The sequence below is a fragment of the Homalodisca vitripennis genome, chromosome 1, assembly GCF_021130785.1.
Source record: "Homalodisca vitripennis isolate AUS2020 chromosome 1, UT_GWSS_2.1, whole genome shotgun sequence".
Taxonomy (NCBI): Eukaryota; Metazoa; Arthropoda; class Insecta; order Hemiptera; family Cicadellidae; genus Homalodisca; species Homalodisca vitripennis.
Genome location: NC_060207.1, coordinates 235,802,549 through 235,828,905, shown reverse-complemented (window position 1 = coordinate 235,828,905; position 26,357 = coordinate 235,802,549). Strand labels below are relative to the sequence as shown.

The 26,357-nt window shown below is 33.4% G+C and overlaps 1 protein-coding gene across 1 annotated transcript in view; it reads right to left on the bottom strand.

The window, feature by feature from the left end:
- The window catches only part of LOC124355206 (Kv channel-interacting protein 4-like), a 207,710-nt gene that overhangs the window by 5,582 nt on the left and 175,771 nt on the right, over window positions 1–26,357 (bottom strand). Inside the window, exon 4 of the mRNA XM_046806222.1 lies at window positions 1,873–1,997. Within this exon, the coding sequence (XP_046662178.1) occupies window positions 1,873–1,997 (125 nt within the window). The remainder of the gene's footprint in view (window positions 1–1,872; window positions 1,998–26,357) is intronic.

Here is a 26,357-nt window from a genome sequence, read left to right as displayed (position 1 = left end):
AGTATCATGGACATACTGGTTTACATATTCTTTACTAAGCGATACTTTTACATTAGAACTGCTGTTGAAATCTAATATTCCCAGTACGCGATAAGTTCGGTCCCATGTGGGATTATGTGGGCACGTCGAGAAACGTTATTCCAGCTGGAATCTATATGCATGACCCTTTCTTCATCCTTAATGCTCTATAAGTGCTTGGCACACTGCGAGCATAGACTAAAAGCTCAACGAAAGCCTCGCATATTTGTTTATTTACAATCATAGTCGGAGAGGAGTTATGATTGTGATTGTATATACATTTTAAAACAAAGCAATTTAACACAACATGGTACATGAAGATTTAAGCATATCTCCAGTTTAAAGGTAAAAGGAGTTTGGAAATTTGCCTTCGTTATATGTTACAAGAATAGGATACGTCCAAATAAGTTTCTAGGATAATAAAGAACATAAAAAAAATGTGTGACCTTTACTTAGCCAGAGTCTAACTCTGCAACAGAACACGTTATACGTAAGTATAGGTTAACGCTTGGGTTTTTACTCCTGAAAAAGACGAAAGATTTCAATACTTCGAAACGCATGGTTTTATTATTGTAAATTATAACGTTAGCAAATGTCCAAAAATTCTACTGTCCTTTCAAATCATCCATCGTTAATATCAAACTGCAAACAAAGAATACAAGAGTTGAAGTTTTACTCGTAAATTAAAAAATAAAGTGGTTAAAGAATTACACATGTTCTACATATCCATTGAAAGCTCTGTGTGATCGATAGAATAATGATTATATCATTTCATCTTAGAATTACATTGGTAAACCTTTAACGAGTTTTAAAATGAATAAGTTTGAAAGTTTTTTACTTATTAAACTTTAACATTAAATGTGTTGATTCTTTGTTTGAAGTTTGTTTTTTTACGATCGAAGGATTGTGAAGGAAACAGCATTTTCCGGACATTTGCCATTGTTCAGTGATTACAAAAAATCAGTAACACTAGACTACGTTTCGAAATCTGCAATCTGATCTCTTCTTCAGGTAAATATCTAATCTAACACGTAATTACAAAATAGATTAAAATAAACAAATTATGTGTTAGATTAGTTATTTACCTGAAGAAGAGATCAGATTTATTTAATATGCAATCTGATCTCTTCTTCAGGTAAATAATCTAATCTAACACATAATTACAAACTAGTTTAAAATAAACAAATTATGTGTTAGATTAGTTATTTACCTGAAGAAGAGATCAGATTGCAGATCTCGAAACGTAGTGTTTACTGAGTTTTTGTATCACTGAACGATGGTAAATGTCCGGTAAAATGCTGTTTCCTTCAAAATGTACTGAGTTACAATGATGGAATTTATGTTAACCATTATTATTTAAAGAACATAACAGTGTAGTCTCGAAATAGTCCAACGCTCAATAAATGTATTGGACATTTATATATTGAACATTTTTATCTACACAACAAACCTCAGTTACATATACAAAATAATTTTAAAAGCTCTTATGTTGGGGTCGGGTTAAATCAAGTGAGAAAACGATGTTAATATGCAAATCGAGCAAGCAAGGATGTTACGTAAAATTTTTATTACATTCTGTGTTATTTTGAATTTTATCCAAAAATAGTGTTGAAATTTTAACAGGCTTGGCTTGGGTATTTTTGACGTTTTTACCACTTTTGGTTGGGCATTTGTGAAATGTTAATTTGAAAAAAAATGTAAAGATCACAAAATTAATAATTGGAAAATAATAGAAATTAATTGACATTGAACTTCCAGTAAGTGTAGTATCTAATAGCACAGAACACCTACAAACTGAACTGATAGTTCGGTCTACCTGTGAGTAATAGTAGGTAAAGTTTACGTTTTTCGCACCTGCTTAAACCCTCTGTATATGAGTTGGATCTCCTTCCGGGTGAACTTGGTGGTCTTCGTGAGCTTGGTGAGCTCTTCAGGACGGTACCTAGCCACATGGATGTTAAATTGGTCCAGCTCTTCCTCTGAAACATACCAGAGCATGAACATACCAGACTGGTCAAAATAGGACAAAAACTCGACAATTCTCTTAAGTACGAAGAGTTACTAACATTAAGTAAATAAAGAAGGTCTTAAGGTTGATAATTCAGAGTTATGTATCCTATACAAATCGTATACTCCACAGTATATTATATATCTCCATGAAGGTGGCCTAATACCGAAACTTGTAACTTGTATGTTTTCCAAGGGTTTAGTTTCCTTATTGTACTTATGATATATAAACTATAATAAGTACATAAGTACATTAAAATTAATATATACAAATATATATATATATATATAATATATCACTATTAATATATATCATATTATTTAATATTATATATAAACAAAAATAGAGGTTTCTAATAAGACACCCTTTCAGTTATATTGAAAGTAAATGGACACCATTACGATTTGTTAATTTTACTCTCTGTATTGCTACCCAATGTACGAATTTATTAAATTATTTTTGGGGGGGGGGGGGGGTGGGGGGGGGGGGGGGTGGGGGGGGGGGGGGGTGGGGGGGGGGGGGGGTGGGGGGGGGGGGGGGTGGGGGGGGGGGGGGGTGGAATCCGCACGTCACACAGCGAGGTGATTGTGAGAAACAATGGAGCACCTACAAAAGAATGGGACGTTGATGTCCGGGTGACAAGGACCTGCTGTGAAACATTAACAATCCGCACAGTTACACACATGCGATGGTGATTGTAAGGCAACATGAGAGCACCACACAAGAACTACACACCATACAAAGAATGGACGCTTGATGCGGTGTGACAAACAAAGGGACCTGGCTGAAACATTAAACTGTATCGCGCACGTTCCCACACAGGCGAGGGATGATTGTAAGAAACATGAGGCACAGTCAAGACATGACGCTTGTTGCGGTGGACAACGGAACCTGCTGTCTGAAACATTAACAATCCGCACGTCGCACACAGCGACGGTGATTTTTAGGTGTATTGGGTAAGAAATCGATGAGGCACACAGCCATGACGTTGTGCATTGGGTGACAAGGACTCTGCTTGAAACATGTAAACAATCCCGCACGGTCACACAGCGAGGAGAATGTAGTGAGACAGTCTTGCGTCATTGTTAAAAGTCTCCACGTCCTCACAATTTATGTCACCCAGTACGTGACAATATCGCCATACGTTCTTGCTAAGTTCATGTTATGACTTATACAGTTTCTTATTTTGAAAATTTATTCTGAGTATTTAGGAATATTTAAAGAAAAAGTTACAACTGTTCATCACACTCCGCGATAAAAAATATGTCTCACTCTTTTAGAATGAGGACTGAAACGACCAAAACACCAAAATGTGTATATTAATACAACGGTTGTATTTTGACGATGGAAGATAACACAGTTTTTTTTAGTCTAGTTTGTAATTATGTATTGGCGTTAGTTCTTTACCTGATGAAGAAGATCAGGATAGCCGATCTCGAAACGTAGTGTTACTGATTTCTTGTTTCGCCTGCACGATGGCAAATGTCCGGAAAAATCCTGTTCTCCTTTCACAAGTTTATGATTAAAATACAGCTTGTAAGTGTTTAATAACCTTTAATAGGTATAGGTACGTTATCGCTTTACGTATGCTGTCATTGTTATCATCACGATAACTGTACCTGGGTTAGAACTGGGCTATAGGTATAGGCTATCATGGAGGCGTAGGGGATGATCTGGTTATAGGTGCTTACTTAATGGCAAAGCAAGTTGTCATGGCTTATACAAGGGTCTATAGAAACCAGGCTCTTGGCTCAGAGGGGCTACTAAGTTGATTGGTCAGCTGTCTGATTACCTAACTCGGTGAGGGGGGGTCTCGAACGGGTCAACTCTTGGAAGGTATTCTGAAGCCAATAAGAACTTAACAATAGTGGATGTTTACATTTGGACGATTAAATTATATGCAGAAATTATGATTGGTCGTTAAGATTTTATTAAAAGAAACTTTAAAAGTAGTTTTAAGTTATTAATATCTGCGAGATAGGAAATGGATTATAAATGTGGTTTTCTTTGAAAGAGTGGTTTTTTGTTCTTAGATAAAATTGTCAAATAACACAATCTTTGGGCAAAAAACATTTTTTAACCCGAGGCTTGAAGACACGCATTTTTGTATTTCCGGACACTATATATTAAAATATTGTGTCTAATTTGTTAGGGACTGAATTATTGTACTTACTTAAAATAAATAAACATGTTATGTGTTAATATAATATATCATCGCACAAGTATATTATGTATTTTGGTTCTGTACAAACTAAAATTATTTTTTAGGGAAAACAAAACTCATATTTACAAGTCGTGGTAGGTTAGAGTAGTTAATCGTAAATTAAGTTCTGGATAATTTAAATCATAGTAATATTACGTTAATACTAGTGTTGATTAAATTTTATTCTCTATAACTAATATTGAGTCTATGGCGACTTCTGAAAAAAGATTCTATAGTATTATTTCTTGGATCAGAGGTATAAAGTATTGATTCTAAACAGAGACGCAAAAGGGGTCTGTTTAGAAAAAGTTAGAACAAATCGGTCAATTTAAATGATTATGGAGAAGTGCCGGCCTCCATGGAATTAAAATTACATTAAGAGTGATAAGCGAATCCTGCATGTTTGGCAATTCAGAGGTTTTCTGTGTGTAACAATAATGCTTCTATGTAGCTGGCCTTGAGCGTGTACCACCTCCTGTATACACAATACTTGCACTATCCCTAGTTATAAAGATGTAATGAATTCGAAACATATTATTATTATAGTGCATATTAATTTTATCATAAGTTAAGGAAAATGTCGTTGAATTACTCTAACTTTATATCCCTTAATAAAGATAAATGCATGTCCTCTTCAATTAACCTTCAATTTTATATTTAGTAAAAACTCAAAATGAAATATGAGTAACATAAGTTTATTAAATTTAGGGATACAATTCAAAATATGCTGGTTAAAGATAAAGCTAAGTGGCTTGTGCTCTTCTTAAGAACAAATGTCGTACTTTCTAGATAAGAACAATTTTGTAGATCGTTTATGTAATAATACCCAAAAGGCTAGTAGGTATACTTTTAAAATAAAGTAATCTCTGTTTCTTTTCGTTGATAAAACAAGGCTGTTTTCTAAAAATATTCTTTAAACCTCATACTAAAATTATACTATTACTCGTATTAGTAAAAACTTCTAGCAAAGAACTCACGAACCTAATAATTAATTCTATGTTCTATTTTCAGTGGGATTTCTCTGTTTTTGGATTTGTTAGTTGAGAGTTTTAGTTATAATTTTAGTCTGCACTATCTCAAAGTCAGTATTGTTATTGGTCACTAAATACATTTTTACATTTTTTAAAATTATTTTTCCTTGTGATATCGAAATTGTTGTTACACGTCTAAAATTAATGGTTTGTTGACGTATGTTATATGTGTGAATCTGTGCACATTTTGTTGTTGCTATTTTAATGGCGGTTTTAGTCATTAAGTTATAAAATATTTACTGAAATATTCACAGTCAAACATAATATGGTAGTTTATAATAAATCATTATTTTATTTGTAAATGAAATGCCTAAGTAGGTTTTAATTATAATAAAACCAAGGAAAAAACTAAATCTGAATATGCCAGCAGTTGTGGGATGCGAATAAACTTCCTGGTATTGGGTTCTAGTGACAAACTTTCAGTGGGAACTGTGATCGTTACGTCTGAAGTGCACTCATGAACCCTCGCCGTAATAATTTACAAAACCAAAAGAATACAAAATATAGAGCTGTTGAGTAGACAATTAATTGGAAAGGTCCTTGACATCACGTCACTTTGGACAATGGAAACGTTTTGTTGAATTTAATTCTGTTTCAATACAGGGCGCATTTTCAGAATAATCAAATGTGTTAAATAACGGTACATAACTGTATTCGAACTGGGGAAAAAGCCTTTACAGCAAAAAGGACACTTATTTTTCTAGATGATGGACTGAGAAAATGATGTACTCGTTTTCATAATTCTTATCTATAAATACTAAGATATATACAGGATGTAAACTAAGTTCATACGCATCGATAAAATCCAAAAGGATAGAGATATCTAACAACCTTCGCCATACTTATTAAAATAATTTTGTGGTTTTTGGAGTATTAAAAATTCCCTTCTTTGAAGTTATGGGTTTGCAAGTGGAAAATTTAAAATTTCCTCTTCTAGCTTCATTTGAAAAGGAGAAGGTAAACTTTTTCATTTGTAAAAAATAAAAAAAAGTATTTTAATAAGTATGATGAAGATTCAATACATCGATATCTCAATCTGTTTGGAATATCAGTACTTTATACCCTGTATTATTCGCTAATGTTTGGCCAAACCTCATGAAGTGACATGCACTACCGTCGCACTCGCCATATTAATTCTACATAAAATGCTTGTAACAAGGCCGTCATGTCTTGTTACCTTTCTTTTTAGCATTATGACATACTATTTATAATCTTTTTTAGACCCCAGTTTTTCATATAATATCTACTTAGGCTAATCACGGGAATATTTTTCATTTCTGTCAACGTCTTGACATTTGTACTTGCCCATTTCTGTTGCAAAAAAACTAAAAAAAAACCATAATCCTAGATTTTTATCCTGAAATAAACACATATATTTGTGTAAAGTATCGCTTTAACTTTAATTACCTACAACTGTTTTCATATAATTATATCCTAATTTGAACTTTATGCCAACTACTAACAACCTAGTTCATTTATGCAATGTGTATACAAACTTGTCTCTTTAAATAAAAGACTACCGATACACATAGAAAGCTGACAGTGGAGGTACAGAAGGTGTAAGAAGCGATTTGTCTACCACGCTGCCCGTTCCTTGTTAATTTCCGTTCAGTGTAGTTCCAACTGTTCCGTTCCCAACGTTTCCTTTTCCAATATTGTGTTTCAGTTTTGGGTTATATTTTACCGGAGCGTATCATTCCAAATACGTTCCTTGTAAGGTTACTTGTGGATTTTCCTTGTGATATTTTTATTCTTTCATGTTTAATATTATCAATACATTATCAACTGAAGTACTTTCTAGGTTGGTTTTAATTTTCATTTTGTATAAGGGGATGCATGGTGATAGTTAAAATTACAGTTTTTTGTGTATTTAGACACGCAGGATTTTAAATATTTTTAATGAAGTAAATATTATAAAGGGTTTCAACAATAAGTGTTAATGTTCATTTTAGTGATGATAAACAAACACGAGTGACTATTTGATCTATTTATATCACTAAATCATTAGCATTGCAATTATTCTTGCACTGTAATATAAACCATTTATTACTTATATTAACTCTTTACTCACCACTGAATTTATTAAACGAGGTTGCATTGACAGTTAAGCTGATCAGTTAATTTTTACAATAAGACTACTACATGAAAAGGGACGCTCCTGAATTTGTCCAACAAGTAAAATTAATTGATCCCTGTTTCAAAAATATTAGCTATACATGTTGACTGATTACTTATCTCAGAGATTCAAAAACCTGTCATTGATTTAAGTACACAAACTATCATAATAATAAATAATTAAATAAATACAGATGTTTGCTTTACCATTTGTTTTTTTTTTTTGCTTGTTACTCATAAAGTATATCCATATATAATAATAAAAATAGATTTTTAGTAGTTTTTATTTTTATAAGTGTGATTCTGTAATTTGACCACATTTGTCATAGTATCTTTATATCAGTATTATAAATATTTTAAACGGTATTATAGTTATTTATACTTTAGAATTAGAAAACATTTATTCCAAATGGATGAAGTAATTAATACAATAGCATTCATATAGTAGAGGGCATTTCTTATTTTTTGTGAGTACATAGTGAATAAAATTGCCCAAAAAGGGCTCATTTTGTTTATATTTATAACACGATTGTAACTAAATATTAGGATCGAACTCTGATTAAGATTAATGAAAAGCACCTCAATAACATGCTAACATGCGGTCAATGTTGAGATCATGTCCTTAATGTTTGGGATTATGTTCAAATGTTGAGGTTATGTTATTAATGTTGATGCCTTATTCTCATTGAGTTTTGTTTTTAAATTAGTAAATGGCAACATTTTATCCGTTTTGGGTTTAAAAACAAAAACATTCTAAAAACATTATGGGAACTTTTAACAATAACATGAAAACTATGTTTCCTTCATTATCATCCTAAACTGATTCATTCTGAATATACTGGATATTTTTGATTTTTTCAGATATTATTGAAGTCTTCAACGTGTGGTTATGAATCACGGCTACGAGGGGAGACAGTATAAAAAAGAAAATAAGAGAGGAAGCAAGAATGAGAATGATATTGGTATCCTCAGTGCATAATTTCTTTTATTTCCACCACATCACCATTTTTGTTATTTTAGATACAATTTATGTTTAAACCTAATAAATTAGTCCTCATGGTATTAAGGAAAATTACCTATAACTTTCCCGCAACATGATCCACAGAGAAAAAAGCGACCCACCGCTTCAAAGTTTATATATGAATGTATATCAAATTATTTATTAACTTTGAATTTCACGTTAGTCTAATATCATAGAGGAAATCTAAATAAGGGAAAGCTAATTTATTTACATTTTCTGTATCTTAAAATGGTTTAATATATTACTAAGAAAAGATGTTTTAATAAAATTCAAGGAATGTGTCATGTAAGTTTGTTTTATAGTGTGAGACAGAAATGTCAGCAAAATATGTAACCAACATGTCAATGTGACAAGAGTGACAAGTAACACCTCGTCTCCTGCCTGCCATTGTTTACTTGTCAACCTCAACTCCCCGGAACGAGTTCCTGCTGATGCAGGTTGCGCCAACTTGTGTAAGGTTTCAGCAGCTCTAAATTCACTATCCTGCACATTAGAGCCTGCATTATGCACTATGCGACTGATTACTAAAACCTCGAGTCTCGTACGTCTCAAGAGATCCAAAAAAGTCGGCGAACTCTGTGGTAAACTCAAAATTCATAATAAAACCCTTCCTACAATAAATACGTTATGTGTAGAAAACTCAGCTGTTCCACTGTAATTTTCAAAAGGGTCGTGCCCAAAACATCCTAGTGTACTAAATTGTGCTCCTCATGAGGACAATGAGAATACAATTTTGCCTATATTACACCATATTGTATAGGAGTCTAGGAGGCTCTGATGTCAAAACTACCTAAGTAGGTGTACTTTGAGTTTCTTCGCCGCTTTTTTCTTTTTCAGTCGAAGATGAATTCCGGGAAGATTCCATGAATCAAGTCTGTACTAGCGTCAGATTTCAGAGGCTGCAGTAAGAGGAAGGTGATTTGGAGATAAATTTAACATTCCCGTTTGAGTGTAGTCTTTCCAACAATAGCCATGTTATGTTAGGCAAATATTAATTTTTATTCTGACAGTTTTAGATTCCAGAGGCTTCTTTTCAAGTGTAATGAAGGAATGAAAAATATTTTACCAGATAGTATTGTGATTAATTTATTATTTTTTTACATAAATGCGTTTGTCTAAACATGTTATGTACAACTTATTGTTAGTTCACATATCTCCAAAAAAGTTTCATTAAACACATATCTTACAAACTTTATCGCTAGCTGTATTTGGTAGGATTTTCCTATTTTATAATAACAATTTTTACTATAGCCCATAATTATGAAAGCAAAGTAACACCATGTATGCCACTAAATAGCTATTCTAACAAAACCTAGAATTACAAAGTCAGATTCAGCAGTGGACTTGTTCTATTTTATATGAACGTACTACACTACTTGCTGTGAGCAGGGACTGTACCGTGATATTGTTGTGAATTATTCTTATCGTTTGAAGCCGGTCTTGTCAACATCAACATAACCTAAACTTGTATAGCTTTATTCTATAGTAAATACTTAATACACTCTTAATTATAAAACTTATCAGACTTTAAGAATGTAACCAACGTTACTAACATTAAGTTAGTAAATGCGTTGAAAAACAACATACACCAACCTTTTACTAATTTCATAATGTTGACAATATTGTTGTTTAATAGTGTAATATCTCAAACATCAGTAAATTACAACTCGGGAAGATACGTGAGTATGTTGTACAGTGTAAAGGAGATACACTACTGCTGGGAGTAGATTGTCAACTCCTCTGAGTAAGATAACTTACACATCTCACACCACAATAAATTACAACTCGGGAAGATACGTGAATGTGTTGTACAGTGTAAAGACGATACACTACCGCTGGGAGTAGATTGTCAACTCCTCTGAGTAAGATAACTTACACATTCCACACACCACAGTACATTACAACTCGAGAAGGTACGTGAATGTGTTGCACAGTGTAAAGGAGATACACTACCGCTGGGAGTAGATTGTCAACTCCTCTGAGTAAGATAACTTACACATCCCACATCACAATAAATTACAACTCGGGAAGATACTTGAATGTGTTTGTACAGTGTAAAGAAGATACACTACCGCTGGGAGTAGATTGTCAACTCCTCTGAGTAAGATAACTTACACATTCCACACACCACAGTACATTACAACTCGAGAAGGTACGTGAATGTGTTGCACAGTGTAAAGGAGATACACTACTGCTGGGAGTTGTCAACTCCTCTGAGTAAGATAACTCACACATCTCACACTACAATACATTACAACTCGAGAAGGTACGTGAATGTGTTGTACAGTGTAAAGGAGATACACTACCGCTGGGAATAGATTGTCAACTCCTCTGAGTAAGATAACTTACACATTCCACATACCACAATAAATTACAACTCGGGAAGATACGTGAATGTGTTGTACAGTGTAAAGGAGATACACTACTGCTGGGAGTTGTCAACTCCTCTGAGTAAGATAACTTACACATCTCACATACCACAGTACAGTACAACTCGAGGAAGGTACGTGAATGTGTTGTACAGTGTAAAGGAGACACACTACCGCTGGGAATAGATGGTCAACTCCTCTGAGTAAGATAACTTACGCGTCCTACATACCACAGTACATTACAAGTCGGGAAGGTACGTGAATGTGTTGTACAGTGTAAAGGAGATACACTACCGCTGGGAGTAGATTGTCAACTCCTCTGAGTAAGATAACTTACACGGAACTCGGTGTGAGGTAGTTCAAGGTGATATAGAAACATTTCATCTTCTATATCTGAGTTTTTTCATAACTCTTATAATACTACTGTAGTAAGGCCACATAATTGCGTTGGAATGTCCTTTGAAAGGATAATTCACAGTAAAACTAAAAATAAATTTGTGAGAACCTGTGTTTTGCACTGTCTTAAGCATCAAAACTTTGTGTTTTAAACATCATCCGTGTTGACAATATTATTTTTTTCACGTAGGTTTATTTTAGTCCAAGGAAGAACTGTATTGGTTTTGGTATATTCACCTTTCACTCCCATGTACAGGCTCAGAAGTGGGGTTATCCCATTCCACGCTGCAGGAAAGTTATCTTATAAGTTATCTCGCCATATCTTCTGTATTGGCACTATCCCCTTAATGAATTCAGTGGTGATCCAAATATAGAGCTAATATTATGTTAGGCACTAAGTTATAAATAAATTCATTGTCTCAATTGACCATATCGTTTGTCAATTTATAGTAAACGACGAAAATAATGTATTATGGCCCTAATCACTTGAGAGCCAGCCTTAACCTGTATCTGAAGACATTATATCAGCTGCTTTTCTAGAAGGATGTAGGTAGACAAACAGTGGCATCTACATGTTTATGTCATACATATCGCTCGAAGTAAGGACCTAAATGTCCCTAAACCTACTCAGGTCGTTGTCACTTAGTAGAAAACCCTTCATGAGGACCGAGCATAATTTTTGGGCAACAAGAATTCGGTAAAGCTGGCGAACATTAGTATGACCTTTAATGCCTCATAGAATTAAACAATTTAATACAAGTAATACGTTATATTATTATTATTCAAATAGTAGGCCTATAATTCAACATCTTAAAGTCGAAAAGATGGTTTTATACTTTATAGTAAAATATCAATAACCCACGATATACGTGGTACATACAAATACTTCAGCAACAATTTTGAAAGATGTTTAATGAAAGTGTCTGTGAAATAAAAACTTAAAGATTTTCTCCTTTCTTCACGAAGAAACAATACGTAATGTAGAATACGAGGCGAAACATTTAAACGCGACTGACGTTTTGGGGAGAACATTGACGTGTCATACATTAGACAGAGAGCGTCTGCCATTGCAATAAGTTTCGCCTCTTTCAACAAATCTCCTGCTCTGCTAACCTTCGTGTTTAGTAAAAATAATGCATGTTGCTGTAATGGTTTAATTTTAGTTTCTTCTATGTTTAGTCTATTGTCATATAATATTATACTGCTATGTTATAATAATCATTATAATGATCCTAAAATTGAAATTCTTCCATTAAAAAAATAGAACGCATTTTTCAATATCAAGATTTTCTATGACCGGTTTTTTACATTTCCATGAAACGTTATATAATTCGAAAAATAATATTCTATCAGACTTACACTCGTATAATGCTGAATGTAAGGGTTTATAAATAGGATATGCGTTTTTTCTTAGTCAGTAAGAATGTGTATATTTTATTGTATCGTAAATTATATGATGTTGGCAAAGAATACGTGTAAACTTCCAGTGCTGGAGGAAAACTCAAGTGTGTTTGGCAGCGCTTGTACAAACACAGAGGCCACGGTTGAATGTGTTTTCCTGTCGTTTGTAACGCAAATTTCGTCAGTCGACTCTGCATACTTATAATTTAAACTGTTGAAGGTGTATCCAGAAACGTGCATTCACCGTTTACACTTCTTAGAACTTTAATGTTTTTCTATAATGAATTAGAGTTAAAAAACATGTGTACAACTTTTTTTCCGCGGTGTTAAAACAGATTTGCCATTATATTGGGTTTAATTACTGTATTAACGTAATATGGAGTATTCAAACTATATATGTTCTAGATAATAGTAAAGAAGACTAATTAAATTATCATTATGATATAAAACGTAGATATGGTAAGTTAGGTTTTACCTGAACGGCCATTAAAATTTATATAATAGATGGTTTAAATAATAAATGGAACTATGTGTCGAAAACCACGTAGATAAAAATATAATTGGATTCGTTAGTTAAACTGCCACAAAGAGATTACCAGTGAAAACTCTAGGATAAGAAGGCTTTTGTCATATAACACGTATATAAGAGATATATGGAAGAGATGGAAAAGACCAGTGGTGATGCCAAAGAGCAAAAATAGGGTTTTTCGTGGCGTAATCCTTCTCACAGAGTTTTTTATTTTATGTCGTATTTTTAAAAACTTTACATTTTAGTCTTTAATCATGCCAAGGAATCATATAATCTTTGACAGTGTTAAATGTCCTAGATAGTCAAATAATGTGTTAAATAGTTTCTGAATTTGTAATGTCTAATTTATTTTTTCTCGTAAGGTTTGATACGAGTATGTTCAGGAAATTCTACGTTTCCGAAGTTTAAAAATTATTATTATACTCTTATTTTAGGTTCGTTATAAGTTATTGATTTCTAAAATTCAAAAATTGGATGTATTTATACATAGGTTATGGATCCATTGCATACACAGTACAGTACGAGGAAGCCCAGAGCTTAAGCCCTTTTTATAAGATTCAAGGCACACCAGTGGTGACTAAGAGGCACTGTTCCCACTTCAACACCATGTCTAATCAAGGATTAAAACATATTTTCATAGATGAGCATAAGAGCTGCATTTGGTAATGTATATTTTAGAGAACACAGTTTACCAACTTTTAATATTGATTTTTCTATAAAACTCTCCATGATCGCTTGATTTTAAAATCAATCGTCGATCTTAATGTCTCGAATTCGGCATAAAATATAATTTTGTGTGTTAATAATATTTAATATTTTTGAGAAAGTCTAATTTTGAGAATTAGAATGAGTGATAATAATCTGGGAAGTAAAGTAATGCAAAACCAATTTTTCAAAATTGAAAAGTTTACTAACGCGTTTATAGTTCAGTAAATCGTTGTAATCCACCTGAATAAAAATTTCGCTGATATAAAACGTGGTGAAAACACCCGCTGTGCTATTATATACAAATATCTTTAAAAATAAATTTATTTAGTGCGATTCACGTAAATATTAAACATTATCGGATATGAAACGCCCTCTATGCTCACCTTAGTTTCACAATTTATCATATCAAATCAAATCAAATCAAATCAGCTTTATTGCAGCGACAATATTACACTGTATAGCAAAACGTCACAAATTTCAATCTAAAAATTTTTTACATTCATGCCACAAAATTCTCATTTACACATACAATTTTACACTTATGCACCTTTCATCCTTCGCCAATATATCCCACTTTAAACAGCAGAATCAGTCATGTAATTGGGCGGTCTCCCAGTTAAATGCCAAAAACTCCCCTGCATTATAAAATGCTTGTGACACCAAGAGATGTTTAAGGCGCCTTTTGAACGCCTTGGGCGTTGGGGAATTTTTTATTGAATTTGGCAGTCTGTTAATAAAATTAATACCTGCCTGCGAGGGCAGGTGTTCAAAAACCACTGTTCTGTGGCTTGCAGTTCGTAGTAATTCTCTACCTCGTGTCTCATGCGTATGTATGTCCCGGCCTCTGGTTAAGGCACACTTATACATACAAAACAAAGTGGTTTCTAAAATGTACAGACACGGGAGAGTTAACAGCTGTAATTCCTTAAAAGCTTGCCTGCACGACTCTCTGAATTTTATTTTTGCAATTATTCGAATAGCTTTTTTTTGGAGTTTGAATGCTCTCTGAAACTGAGAGCTTGCGCACGCTCCCCACAGGACCACTCCGTAAGACAAATGGGGGTAAATTAAGCCATAATACGCCGTTATCAGTACCTGACTTGGGCAGTATTTTGCTAAGGATCTCAAGACATAAATGCCTGAGGAAATTTTTGCGCAAACATGATTGATGTGTTCATTCCAAGTCAACCCTCGATCAAGGTGTATTCCTAGGAATTTTGAAGAGAGGACTTCTTCCAGTGTGGAATCAGCTAACAAGACGGCAGATCCACAATGGTTGCCTACATCGCGCAAGGCAAAATTTAAAACGTTGGATTTTGAGGAGTTTGTTGTGAGATTGAGGCTTTGGAAGTATTGTACACAGTTATTGATGTCAACAAAGGCCTGTTGTTCCAACACTTCACTTGATCTTGCACTAAAACAGAGAGTCGTATCATCAGCATACTGCACTAGTCCTCCATGCAGAAGTGATGATCCTATGTCGTTGACATAAAGCAGGAAAAGCACAGGACTGAGAATGGATCCCTGGGGAACACCGTACCTCAGTTCTATTGGTTTTGACAATTGATTTGATATTTGGACAACTTGGGATCTATGACTTAGAAATGAGCTAAGCCATTTAAGGGGCACGCCTCTGATGCCATGGGACCCAAGTCTGTCGAGCAGTATGCTATGGTCAACACAGTCGAATGCTTTGGACAAGTCTAAGAACACACTCATTGTGTGGTTCCGACATTCTATTCCCTCTACAATCATATCGACAAGACTCACTACTGCGTCTGTCGTCGATTTGCCCTTTCTGAATCCAAATTGTTCATATGAGAGCTGACTGTATTTGTCCAAAAATTGAAGCATTCTTATGAGAAAAAGCTTTTCAAAAATTTTGCTCAATACTGGCAAAATTGAGACAGGCCGATAGTTACTGATTGAAAATTGATCGTCTTTTTTTAAAATTGGAACAACTTTTGCAATTTTCAGGAGGGAGGGGAAAACTCCTGTTTGGAATGAAGAATTTACCAATTTGTTTAAAGGTCTCACCAAATGCTTGCAGCATTGTTTGATGAGCCATGTGGAAATTAGATTAAGATCATTTGACTTTTTGGCTGGGAGCTGCTGAATAATTCGGTGAAGCTCATCCTCAGTGACAGGCGTCAGCAACATTGAGGCTGCTGGACTCTGTCTTCGCGAGGGACGTACTTGCGGTTCAGACGGCCGAGGACTTTGCCCAACAGCAACGGATGCGAAAAATTCGTTAAACTGATTGGCAACCTCAGTTCCATCCTCCACAAAGTATATTCCCATTTTTAATTTTGATTTGTTTTTTAACTTTTGTTTTATTATTAATGATGTCCCAAGTTGTTTTTGAAATATTTTTAGAATATAGAATAGATTTGGAGACATCGTATGCTTTCGCAGCTTGGATCACTTTCCTGTAAATTTTTTTGTATTTTTTTGAAGAATGTTTTGAAATTTTCATTACAAGTACGTTTGTTAATTTCAGAGAAAAATTTCACTTTCTCTCTCGAGACCAGAATACCTTTTGTGATCCATCTGTTTTTTGACGTTTTTCGCAAATATTAATCGTTTTTGTAGGGCAGCATGTGTTAATATGGAAATTTAGGACGTCGTTAAATATTTTGAACTGCTGCTCTACAGATTGAGAAGAGTGAAGGAAACTCCACTTTTCTGTTGACAGGGAAGTGTTGAGGTGAGCGATGTTTTCTGGCCTTGTGTCTCTTATTGTTTGGTTAATTTTGGGCTCCCTTTCAAGTTTCATTCCACTGACGACAGCTTCTTGCCCGTAGTGGTCAGATATAGCTGTGTTTACCACAGACACCGCGACACTTGGATGATTGGTGATGATGTTGTCGATAGCTGATTGGGTTGTAGCCGTCACTCTCGTCGGAGTTTTGACTAACAACTCCAGGTCGAATGACCTAAGTAAATCAACTAATCGAACTGTGGAATGGTGTGTGTTGTCCAACGCGTCAATGTTAAAATCCCCCATCACGACATATTCCTGATGTTGATCAGTCAGGTCTGTCAGTAATTGTTCGAATTTTGAGAAAAAAAATATCTTCGTTTCCACTGGGAGACCTATATATATCATCATTCAAATTATTCACAACTTTGCAGTACATTATATACTTTACAAATATCTCCAGAACCAATTTAATGAGTTTAATTCATTTCTACAGTGTTTTCAGTTCATGACGTACAAAACTATGATATAGTGTGTCTAAACTTGGGAAATAATCAATAAAAAGGACCTTTTATGTTTTTGCGTAGCTGTTAAGTTTTTCAGTCAATCAAATATTTTTTAATGAAATATATATTGACTGATTGTTTATGAATTCAAAGTATAAAAATAGTTTGATAAGAAAATCCAAATGAAGGATTTACTTTTTTATGACCGCCTGGTCGCACGATATTTTGAAAACGAACTGACCTGGATGTCCAGGAGCGGCATATCACTAACCGGAAATGGCGAGATTCTGGGGTTCATGGTCAATTCGATAGATCCAGTGTACTGTGGGAGATGACTGTTGGAGTTGGTGGGGTTTGTTCTCTAACCTCAGAAGTTCTTGCTATCCTCAAAAAGGGTATGCCACCCCCTGCCTACTTTGACTGGAGAGGTTTATTCAGAGCTGGTTCCCCTTCTTCCGGGGAGAGATGACTTTGAGATGTAGTGCCCTAATTATTCCTTGTGGATCTCGATAGGAGGCGGTCCCTACTCCCTAACCTTACCCATCCTGAATATCCTGTCACTCCGGGAGCAGCGCAAAGGTTATTACAGGACTGATGAATGCAATTATAAGCTTCTTATCCTAAGGAAAAAAAAACACATAGAAAGAAATAAGTTATAACTAGAAATTTTTCATACCATTTCAGCCAAGACACATAGTTTATTGTACCTTTAGCTTGTCAAGTTATAACCCTAAGGAAAATAATCAAAGTTAGTTTTCATATTTAAAAGTCCACTTTTTTCATAACTGTTCAAGGGAACAAATTGATAATGGCCGAAAGGCTTTTAAATAACCAAGAAGAGGGCGCTGAGGAACAATTTTGTTGTTGTGAACAAAGTGCGTCTCGTATCTCCTCACAGGAAAAAACTGATAAGGGACGAAAGACCTGTAAATAATCAACAAGACAACGTTAGGGAACAATTTGTTGTTTAGGAAAAAAGTGCTTATTGTAACCATTCACTGGGACAAACTGATAGTAGACGAAAGGCTTGTAAATAACCAACAAGAGAACGCTGGGGAACAATTTTGTTGTTGGGAACAAAGTGCTTATCGTACACTGCACGGTTGTTTACTTCCCGACGTTACTCAGTAGTTTGTACCTGTCAGTCTTAACAGTCTAAACAGGAGTCAGTGTTGGATCCAAAAGTAGTTAATGTGTATAAAGGTAATTTTTCAGACATTAAGCACAGATTTAATTCTTATATGGTTTTAAAAATATAAATATTAACCTGTCTATTGCAATATATTTTATGCAATTCTATCCCAATTGCACGATGTTGCATAATGTGATGAATAGTGATCCGAGTAATTATGATCTAAGAAATAAAAACACCTCTTATCAAAGAATTTGTATGCAATTATATAGGGATATTCTATTTACTTAGAACAAAAGTTGAGAAAATACCTCATTCAAACTGGTACTAAAAGGAACTTTACGCTGCTTCCGAAGTGATAGGATATTCAGGATAGGTAAGATTGGAGTTAGGAGCTGCTTTCTTCTGGTATCCCATAATCACGGACAACGGTCACTATCTTAGTCCTGTCGCTTTGGGAGATGGATATACTAGCTCAGTTCCGGCATCTTCCAGTCAAACCAGGCAGGGAAAGGAATACTGTATTATATGAAGGTTTTAAAAGCCTTAAAATTAAGGGAACACCACACACTCCAATAGTTACCCTTCACAGTAAACTAGAAATTTCGATTAGCCTTTTATTACCCATTATCTCGACTTGTGCCGTTAGTTACATGCCACTAATGGATATCCATTGCTTTGACCATTTTTACGAATTGATTTTTGTTTTATCCAGTGCAGGTTCTATTGGCAGGTATGAATAGCAACCCCCCCCATCCTGGGGCTACATTATGTGTGGCTATACAAGAGGACAAATCTCTGTCCTCAGCAGAGGTCTACGGAGGTGTCACGAGGGAGTATAAATATTTTCGTGTGGAAAATGGTGTAAGGTAGAAGAAAAGTGGTCTTTTCCCTTTTTAGACCATTCATATTACTTTAAAGGCCGAGCGCTGAAATAATAAAATGTGGACAGTACTTTAGGTACGATATTCCATTGGCCTGGAATACTGCTATTAAATTATGCGGTAAGATAATAAATTAAACGTGTTGCTAGTTAATAAATAAATTAATAATTAGTCGATTTATTGAAACCAATACATAAGAAGACAAAAGAATGAGTCACTTTAATAAGGAACGACAGTAACCTGGATAGCCGCTGAACGGAGAGAACGCCCTGTCTGACATCAAAATGGCCGCGATAGCTCACCCCTAGCGGCTACAGAGCGAACAAGCGTGACGTTTCGTTCCGTGACGCGAAAGGAAGGGTTTTCTCTGGTGCAAAATATAAATCTATAGCTCACTAAAGAATCTAATTAAAACCCTCATTGCAAAGTGCTTATAGTAGTGTAAGAGTAGTATTGGAATAATCCAACTCATTACAGTTAATTGACTGCTAACACTGCTGAAGCCTCTGAGTGACTCACAGACGTCAAACGGAATTTATATTACCTGCTGTTTGCCATCAACCCCCCCCCCCGGGTATAATCTTCGTTAGGCGGGGGAGGTATTATTATATAAAAAACGAACAGAAAGAAGTAAAGAAAGGAAAGGGTTCTATAAGATCCTGATAATTTTTGTGTAGCATATTATCACTCCTAAACAAATTATATTTCTTAAAAATAATAATAAATATTTATTTTAAACATAACCCTACGACCAACGTTTTTGAATCACCAGTTTAAAATTCACATACGTTTGTCACTATACGTGTATAGCTCAATTAAAGGAAGAGCACTGTGTGTTAACTCTGAGATTATTAGCGTTATATTCCTGATATTTAAAATTAGATATATGTGGTTTAATAGTAATAAAATGTATAATTAATACTTTATTACTTTTACATAATTATCTAAGATCTACTCGAAAATAAGACAGGAAATCAAACAGGAATTAAATTGTTTATAAGTATTCACTTGGTAAAAAAACAGAAATAACAGAATGTGTGCTATAATTATTTTAAACATACGAATTCGATATTATTGGAAAACAAAGCACGCTTTATACAAAGGATGAGCGTATTTTGAAAGTAAATATATTTGAAATACTGTACATCAAAGAGATTTAATTAATTTGTTCTACACAATTGTACGAAATCAATGTGGCCTGATTCAGGTTGTAACAAAACTCTCTACAGACACTTAAGCATATTTGTATTGTAGAATCTTGGATCATTGGAAAAAAAGGTTTATTGTACTATCACTAGTATAAACGAATACAACTTTTTCCAATTTAATTTTTATTTTGTGCAAGGCCTTTCGGAATCAAAGATTCAATCATCAGGCACTTCAAAAATTAATATTTGTATTGATTCATGGCTAAGAGGAACTATAAACTAAAACAATTAGTGATCTTTTGTCTATTCCCGTCACTGCATGTGTGTTTTAGTATTTATTTTTATGTCAGAAACAATTAAATATAAAGAGCTTTTACATAATATTATGGCAATTTTACGTTATATTATGAAAATACATTTAAATCGGTTAAAATGTTCCTGCCGTAATAACTAATTACATATTAAAACTATTAAGAGTATAATATAAGTTGTCAGAACTATTTGTAAACATTTTGACACCTAGATCGTAACTATCTGTCAGTAAATACGTTAGATATGTTATAAGCTTTGAACGGTTATAATGCACGGCATTATTCCCATTGTTTACATCTTTACGGCATGCATTACAACAATTAGTAGCTTAAATCTGCATTCATTGTCACCTATTATATGACTTATGTGTACCAAATTTGGTAATTAGCTTTAGAAACTTTTGTATTATTTAAATAGTTTAAAAATATTATTATATTTTACATTATTCAGCTCTAAAAATTCAAACGTCCGCCATATTGAAACTTAATACGATGATGTAATATTAACGTTTCTATTGATTTGAAAATGCAAACATAGAAGTTTTAGCAAATTGGACTTTTTTATCTCCACTTCTTTTTAAAATAAAAACTAAAGAGCCAATACACGCAGACAGACGGTAAAATAAAAGTAATAGGGCAATGGTTGCATTTAGTTTGTAGCTCTTCTTCGTTCAAGGATGAATATCCTACAGCTTGTGTAGAGAGTTTTGTTACAACCTGTACATAATACAGTGATTTAGGATATGATAAATAATGAGTTTATGCAATATTAATGGATTACACACTAAAAATGTGTTAATTTCTTCAAAAGTTTGAAGGCAAATGTGAAACACTTAATTGTTTCGACTAGGAACAGCGTAAATATAATTGCATATTTATCCTTCTATTTACATATGTTGGTCTCCAATCTTGAATACAGTGAACAATAATGACAGAAAGACAGAAAGGTGTTGTTACTTAACCAAGCAATATATCCATAGTGGAGGGCACCTCAATTTAATAAGCGTCCCAACGCTCGCTTTTGGGTGTCGGAGATATGGCAACCCAATATTATAATACGCCGCCTTGAGCGTCTGTGGTTACAAAGGGATGCCACGAGAATAATTCCTCTCCCACCACCACTTCCGTAATTTACGTACTCACTTCGTGTGTCGGACATAGCTCAACATAAAAAGTTTGATCTGTAATGTTTTAGTTAATGTCAACTTTAATTCGCGAAACAATCGAAAATGTAAAATAATTGTACTGACATAATTATGTTGCAAAGTAAGGAATATAATACAGTAAATTCTTTAATATTTTTATTGTTAAGTCATTACCTGGTTAATAAGATAAATAGTAGATGCAGAGGCGATATATTAATTCCATGAAATATGAATATACACTTCAAATCATCATAAAACAGAATCTTATTTTAAGAGTGCCTTCGTCAATTTATGACTAATTCTGAGAAAATCGTGATTTTTAGTACATCCACGGTTAGCTATCCCTTTTGTACTCTATTTGTTCTCTCAGTAATCTTTCAGTTTGAAGTAAGTCATTAGAATCACACTTATCTTAAAATCATCAAACACAATCAAACTAAATGAAACGCGTACATACGTAAAATGTACTTGTAAGATCTTTAGTTCATCTAAACCATACGAAATCATTCTTAATATTAGTCTCTGTATTATTGTCTTAAACTTGAGATAGTCTGTGCAGTAATACACAACTGCTCTGTCAGGAGGTAATATTGAAGATGGATGTACGTCAAGTTGTGAACGCTGCTGAGACAGATGATAGATGTATTAGCAACAGCTTGAACGTTACATGTTACCCACAATATGTAATTAATTAATGCTAATCACTTACTGATGTCTTGAAGTCACTAGAACATGTCCACAAAGTAATTCCACACATTTAATTGCTTATAACTACTTCATTATTGATCGCGGTTAGATGAATCAGGTGTGACTTAAAACAACTGTTTTTCAGTTTTGGTTTAAGTAGTTATATTATCCATTGCCAACGGTTTAACATTGTTACTATAAGGAAAATTCAAGGTCATTTGGTTCCTTAAGCAACTAGAATGTTCCTTGCTGGTCGTGAGTTGGTAATCTCAGAAGATACAGATACCAAGAGCGAATGAAAATGTAACAATGCATAATACAAACAGCTCATGAGTAGTGGAAGGAAAGTCAAAAACCTTAATTCAAGTATATCAATTGCATATTTTAATTTTTACCCCAAATTACTGTTTTTGCATATAAATCGTGGTATTATCATATTATTTTATTAAATAAGTTCAATATACAATAATTCAATGTATATTAATAATTAAACCTTGGTAATGATTGGCATTGAAAGATGCTGCATAGTTAAATATAATGAGTACTTTGGAGTGCATGTCGCTGTATGGATACTGTACAAATAATTCAAACTGGTTAGAATTTTAATTTAGATGAATTGTACACTTTGAAATTATTGTGATGATAGGATGCGATAAAGGAATAAGGAGCACCAGAACATTCAGTACATAATCAGTTTCTGGTAAATCCGCCCCTGCTTTCATAAAATTTCATTTAGGGTACCAGAGTATCTCATGTGTGTAATATCCTGCCCTCATCTTATTAGATTTTTCCCTTTACCCACGTATGTTCAATTTTGGTTGGCCCTTTTTGTAAATAGCAGCGAAAGCAAATACTTAAGGGTTTGTTCTTCCATTTTTATTTTATCTACTACAAAAAAATAACAGTTTTATGACGGTAAAAATAGTTTAAATTTGGGTTTTATTAAATATAAATTTATTGAGGCAGTTTGTTTCAAAGAGTGTAATGTAATGAAAGTGTATATGAAAGTGTTTTTATATTATTAAAAGTTGTTATAATTTTGAAAATTTTTAACACAAATTTTATATAAAATATGTCTATATATATATATATATATTATAACGATATATAAAATAATTAAAAGGTTATTCTACTTATTCCTAATTAATTGACTAACAAATTGAAATAAACTGCTCTCTACTAGTGAACTCTACTTTTAATAGAATATTATAAAAAATCTTTTATAATAATGCCGTAACAATGGTAAACTGAAACTATTTTAAAATCCTTATTTTTAATCTAGAAGTGTGTGTGAGTGGATGACTCATTTACTTTAAATATGCAATTAACAAGCATTCAAAACCTTTTAAATTTTGGAGTTTATTTTATGATTATAAATGTATAAACGATGGAATACCAAGTGTTACGATACTTCTATACATAACCAAAATTAGAAAAAAAAACTAAAAGGTGTTTGTGGTTTAATATTGTTTTTATGAGGTAAAAATAAAGATGGTATCAAATAAATAAGTTGTTTAGCTTTTTGGGACATCCTTAGGTTGCAAAATGAAAGAATTACGCGTAAAGGTTGTTTTTGTAGCTATAAACCTCTTCGAATTTGATTTTACAAGTATCAGATTAGGTTTAGTGTATTCTATTCTTAGAATTTCTATATTTTGGAATCATGCGAGTCCACAATCCTTTTTGAAACAAAGTATGCTGGGATAGGTTTTTGAATATGGATGATCCGTATGAATTTAATATCGTATAGGCGCTGGTTGACATATTTGAAACGTATTTTAAAATTCAAAAATATGAAGAACATATATTGAAAGATTTCACAACAGTAAAATATCCAAATTACAAATGTTTTTTATTTTTTATTATTAATGGCAAAGCGAATTTAAGAAAAATGATTATAAACACCATAAAAAACGTGAAAGTTATTATAATGATAAATGTTATAACTGATATATGTTAAGCTATTATACTTATATGTCGATGAGTTTAATTAACCAAGATTCTAACTAATCCATCAATCATTAAAGGGGGACCTAGCAGATGAAAGGTTAAACAAAGAAATATTAAATTAACTCTTAAAGTTGTATACGTGCATAAAAAAACGACTGTCATTTTGTAAAAGATGCAACTAACTAAAGAGTATTTACAGGTCAAATAAAAAAAAAATATTACCACAGTATTTCAGTAGCTGTTATATAGTTTTTAAGACAGTCCTCATAATTTTCTGAATGTTCTAAAAAAGTTTATTTTAACCCAACAATATTTGGGAATCAATATATTGCGTTTTACAATATATGAGAAATTATTCTCATTTATCTACGTAAAATCGTCAGGTGAACGTTTCTGAAACGTGTAGGTATAACTGCACGCAGGAATAGCACTAAAATTTGATTTTCGGTATTATTTATCGAGATGGTTAGAAACTCTCTACTGAGGTATTGCAGCACTAAAGAAATAAGCTGGTTTACAAACAGAAATTTGAAGGAGAAGGAATAATATCTAAACAACCCGTAGTGTATATTGTAACTTCGTTATTTACGCTACTATGCTTTAAGTTAAACTGACGATTTCCGGAGAAAGGTGTTTTTAAATTTCGGATTACTTATTTTATAGACACCTGTATGCAAACATATTATGTACCAACAGTTTAAATTGGAAATGTTCTCATTTAGTTAAATTTTACCTTTAAAAGTGTCTTAATATAAAAACTAAAAAAACACAAAAATATATCTTAGGTAGTAGGTAGTAAAATAATATACCGTTTTTAAAGTGGTTTTTTTTACGATAAAGACTAACAATATAAGTGTCAACAGTTTTAGTTAGTTATTCCAAATAATAATAATAACAATGAGGATCCAACATTCCTTGTTCAAAAGACTGGTATGCATTATTATTAACTGCCTAGACGTCTTTACTCAAGGAATAGGTCAAGCATCTTACTCTTAACTAGGATTTTCTAAGATAAAGTTGCACTTCACACTGATATGCTATACTTCAAATTAATTTAACGTTTTTTTTTGAAGGTCATATATCTAAATTATACAGATTTTACAATTTAAGTCAGGACACTTTTCGGAATCAGGTCAGGATTTTTAGGTCGCTTTTCTCATTATTATACAATAATGAAACGTAATTTTTTAGGCCCCCTAAAAAGCCAGGAGGAACCAAAAACTCTTTTAATCCATCTTTCATGACAGTTTATACATTAATGCAAAGTCTACCATGTCAAAAATTAAAATGGCAGCTATTTAATGGAGCAGACACCATACGAGTTGTAATTCTCTGTAAGAAATATTATTAAAAAAGTAATAACTCAGAAGCAGCGGGATTTCCCTCAGTACTTTTCAGTACTTTCTAGAGAAAGAACAACCACAGAGTTAAACCTTGGGCACTTCTTTCACTGATGTCGGCTATAGAGTATCGAATAATATACTCTTCATATTTGAAAGCTTTCGTTAAAACTATTTGTTATAGCAGTAAAAGGATAGTGAAAATAAAATCCTTTGCTATACATTTCTTTTTTCATTACCGGTACTTAAGACAGTTAATTAGTGTTCTCTATGTGAAATTCACGTTAGTATTTTTTTTGTAATCATGCTATCTTTGTAATAATTATTTTATGTTGGTAATTTAGTTTATAATAGAATTCACAAGCGAAATTTGTTCATTCAAAACCTTTTTACGTAAGTGCGTAACACTTTTTTCGCTGGCCTAAATGTGGTCCTTGAATGTCACTACATGAAATACATTTTCCTGCTGAAGAAACAATTCCTGTCTCATTTTGCAGAAACAAAGACGGGAGATTGTAAGAAACGTGAGCACACAAGAATGACGTTGTGCGGTGACAAGGACCTGCTGAAACATTAACAATCCGCACGTCACATAGCGAGGTGATTGTAAGAAACATGAGCACACAAGAATGACGTTGTGCGGTGACAAGGACCTGCTGAAACATTAACAATCCGCACGTCACATAGCGAGGTGATTGTAAGAAACATGAGCACACAAGAATGACGTTGTGCGGTGACAAGGACCTGCTGAAAC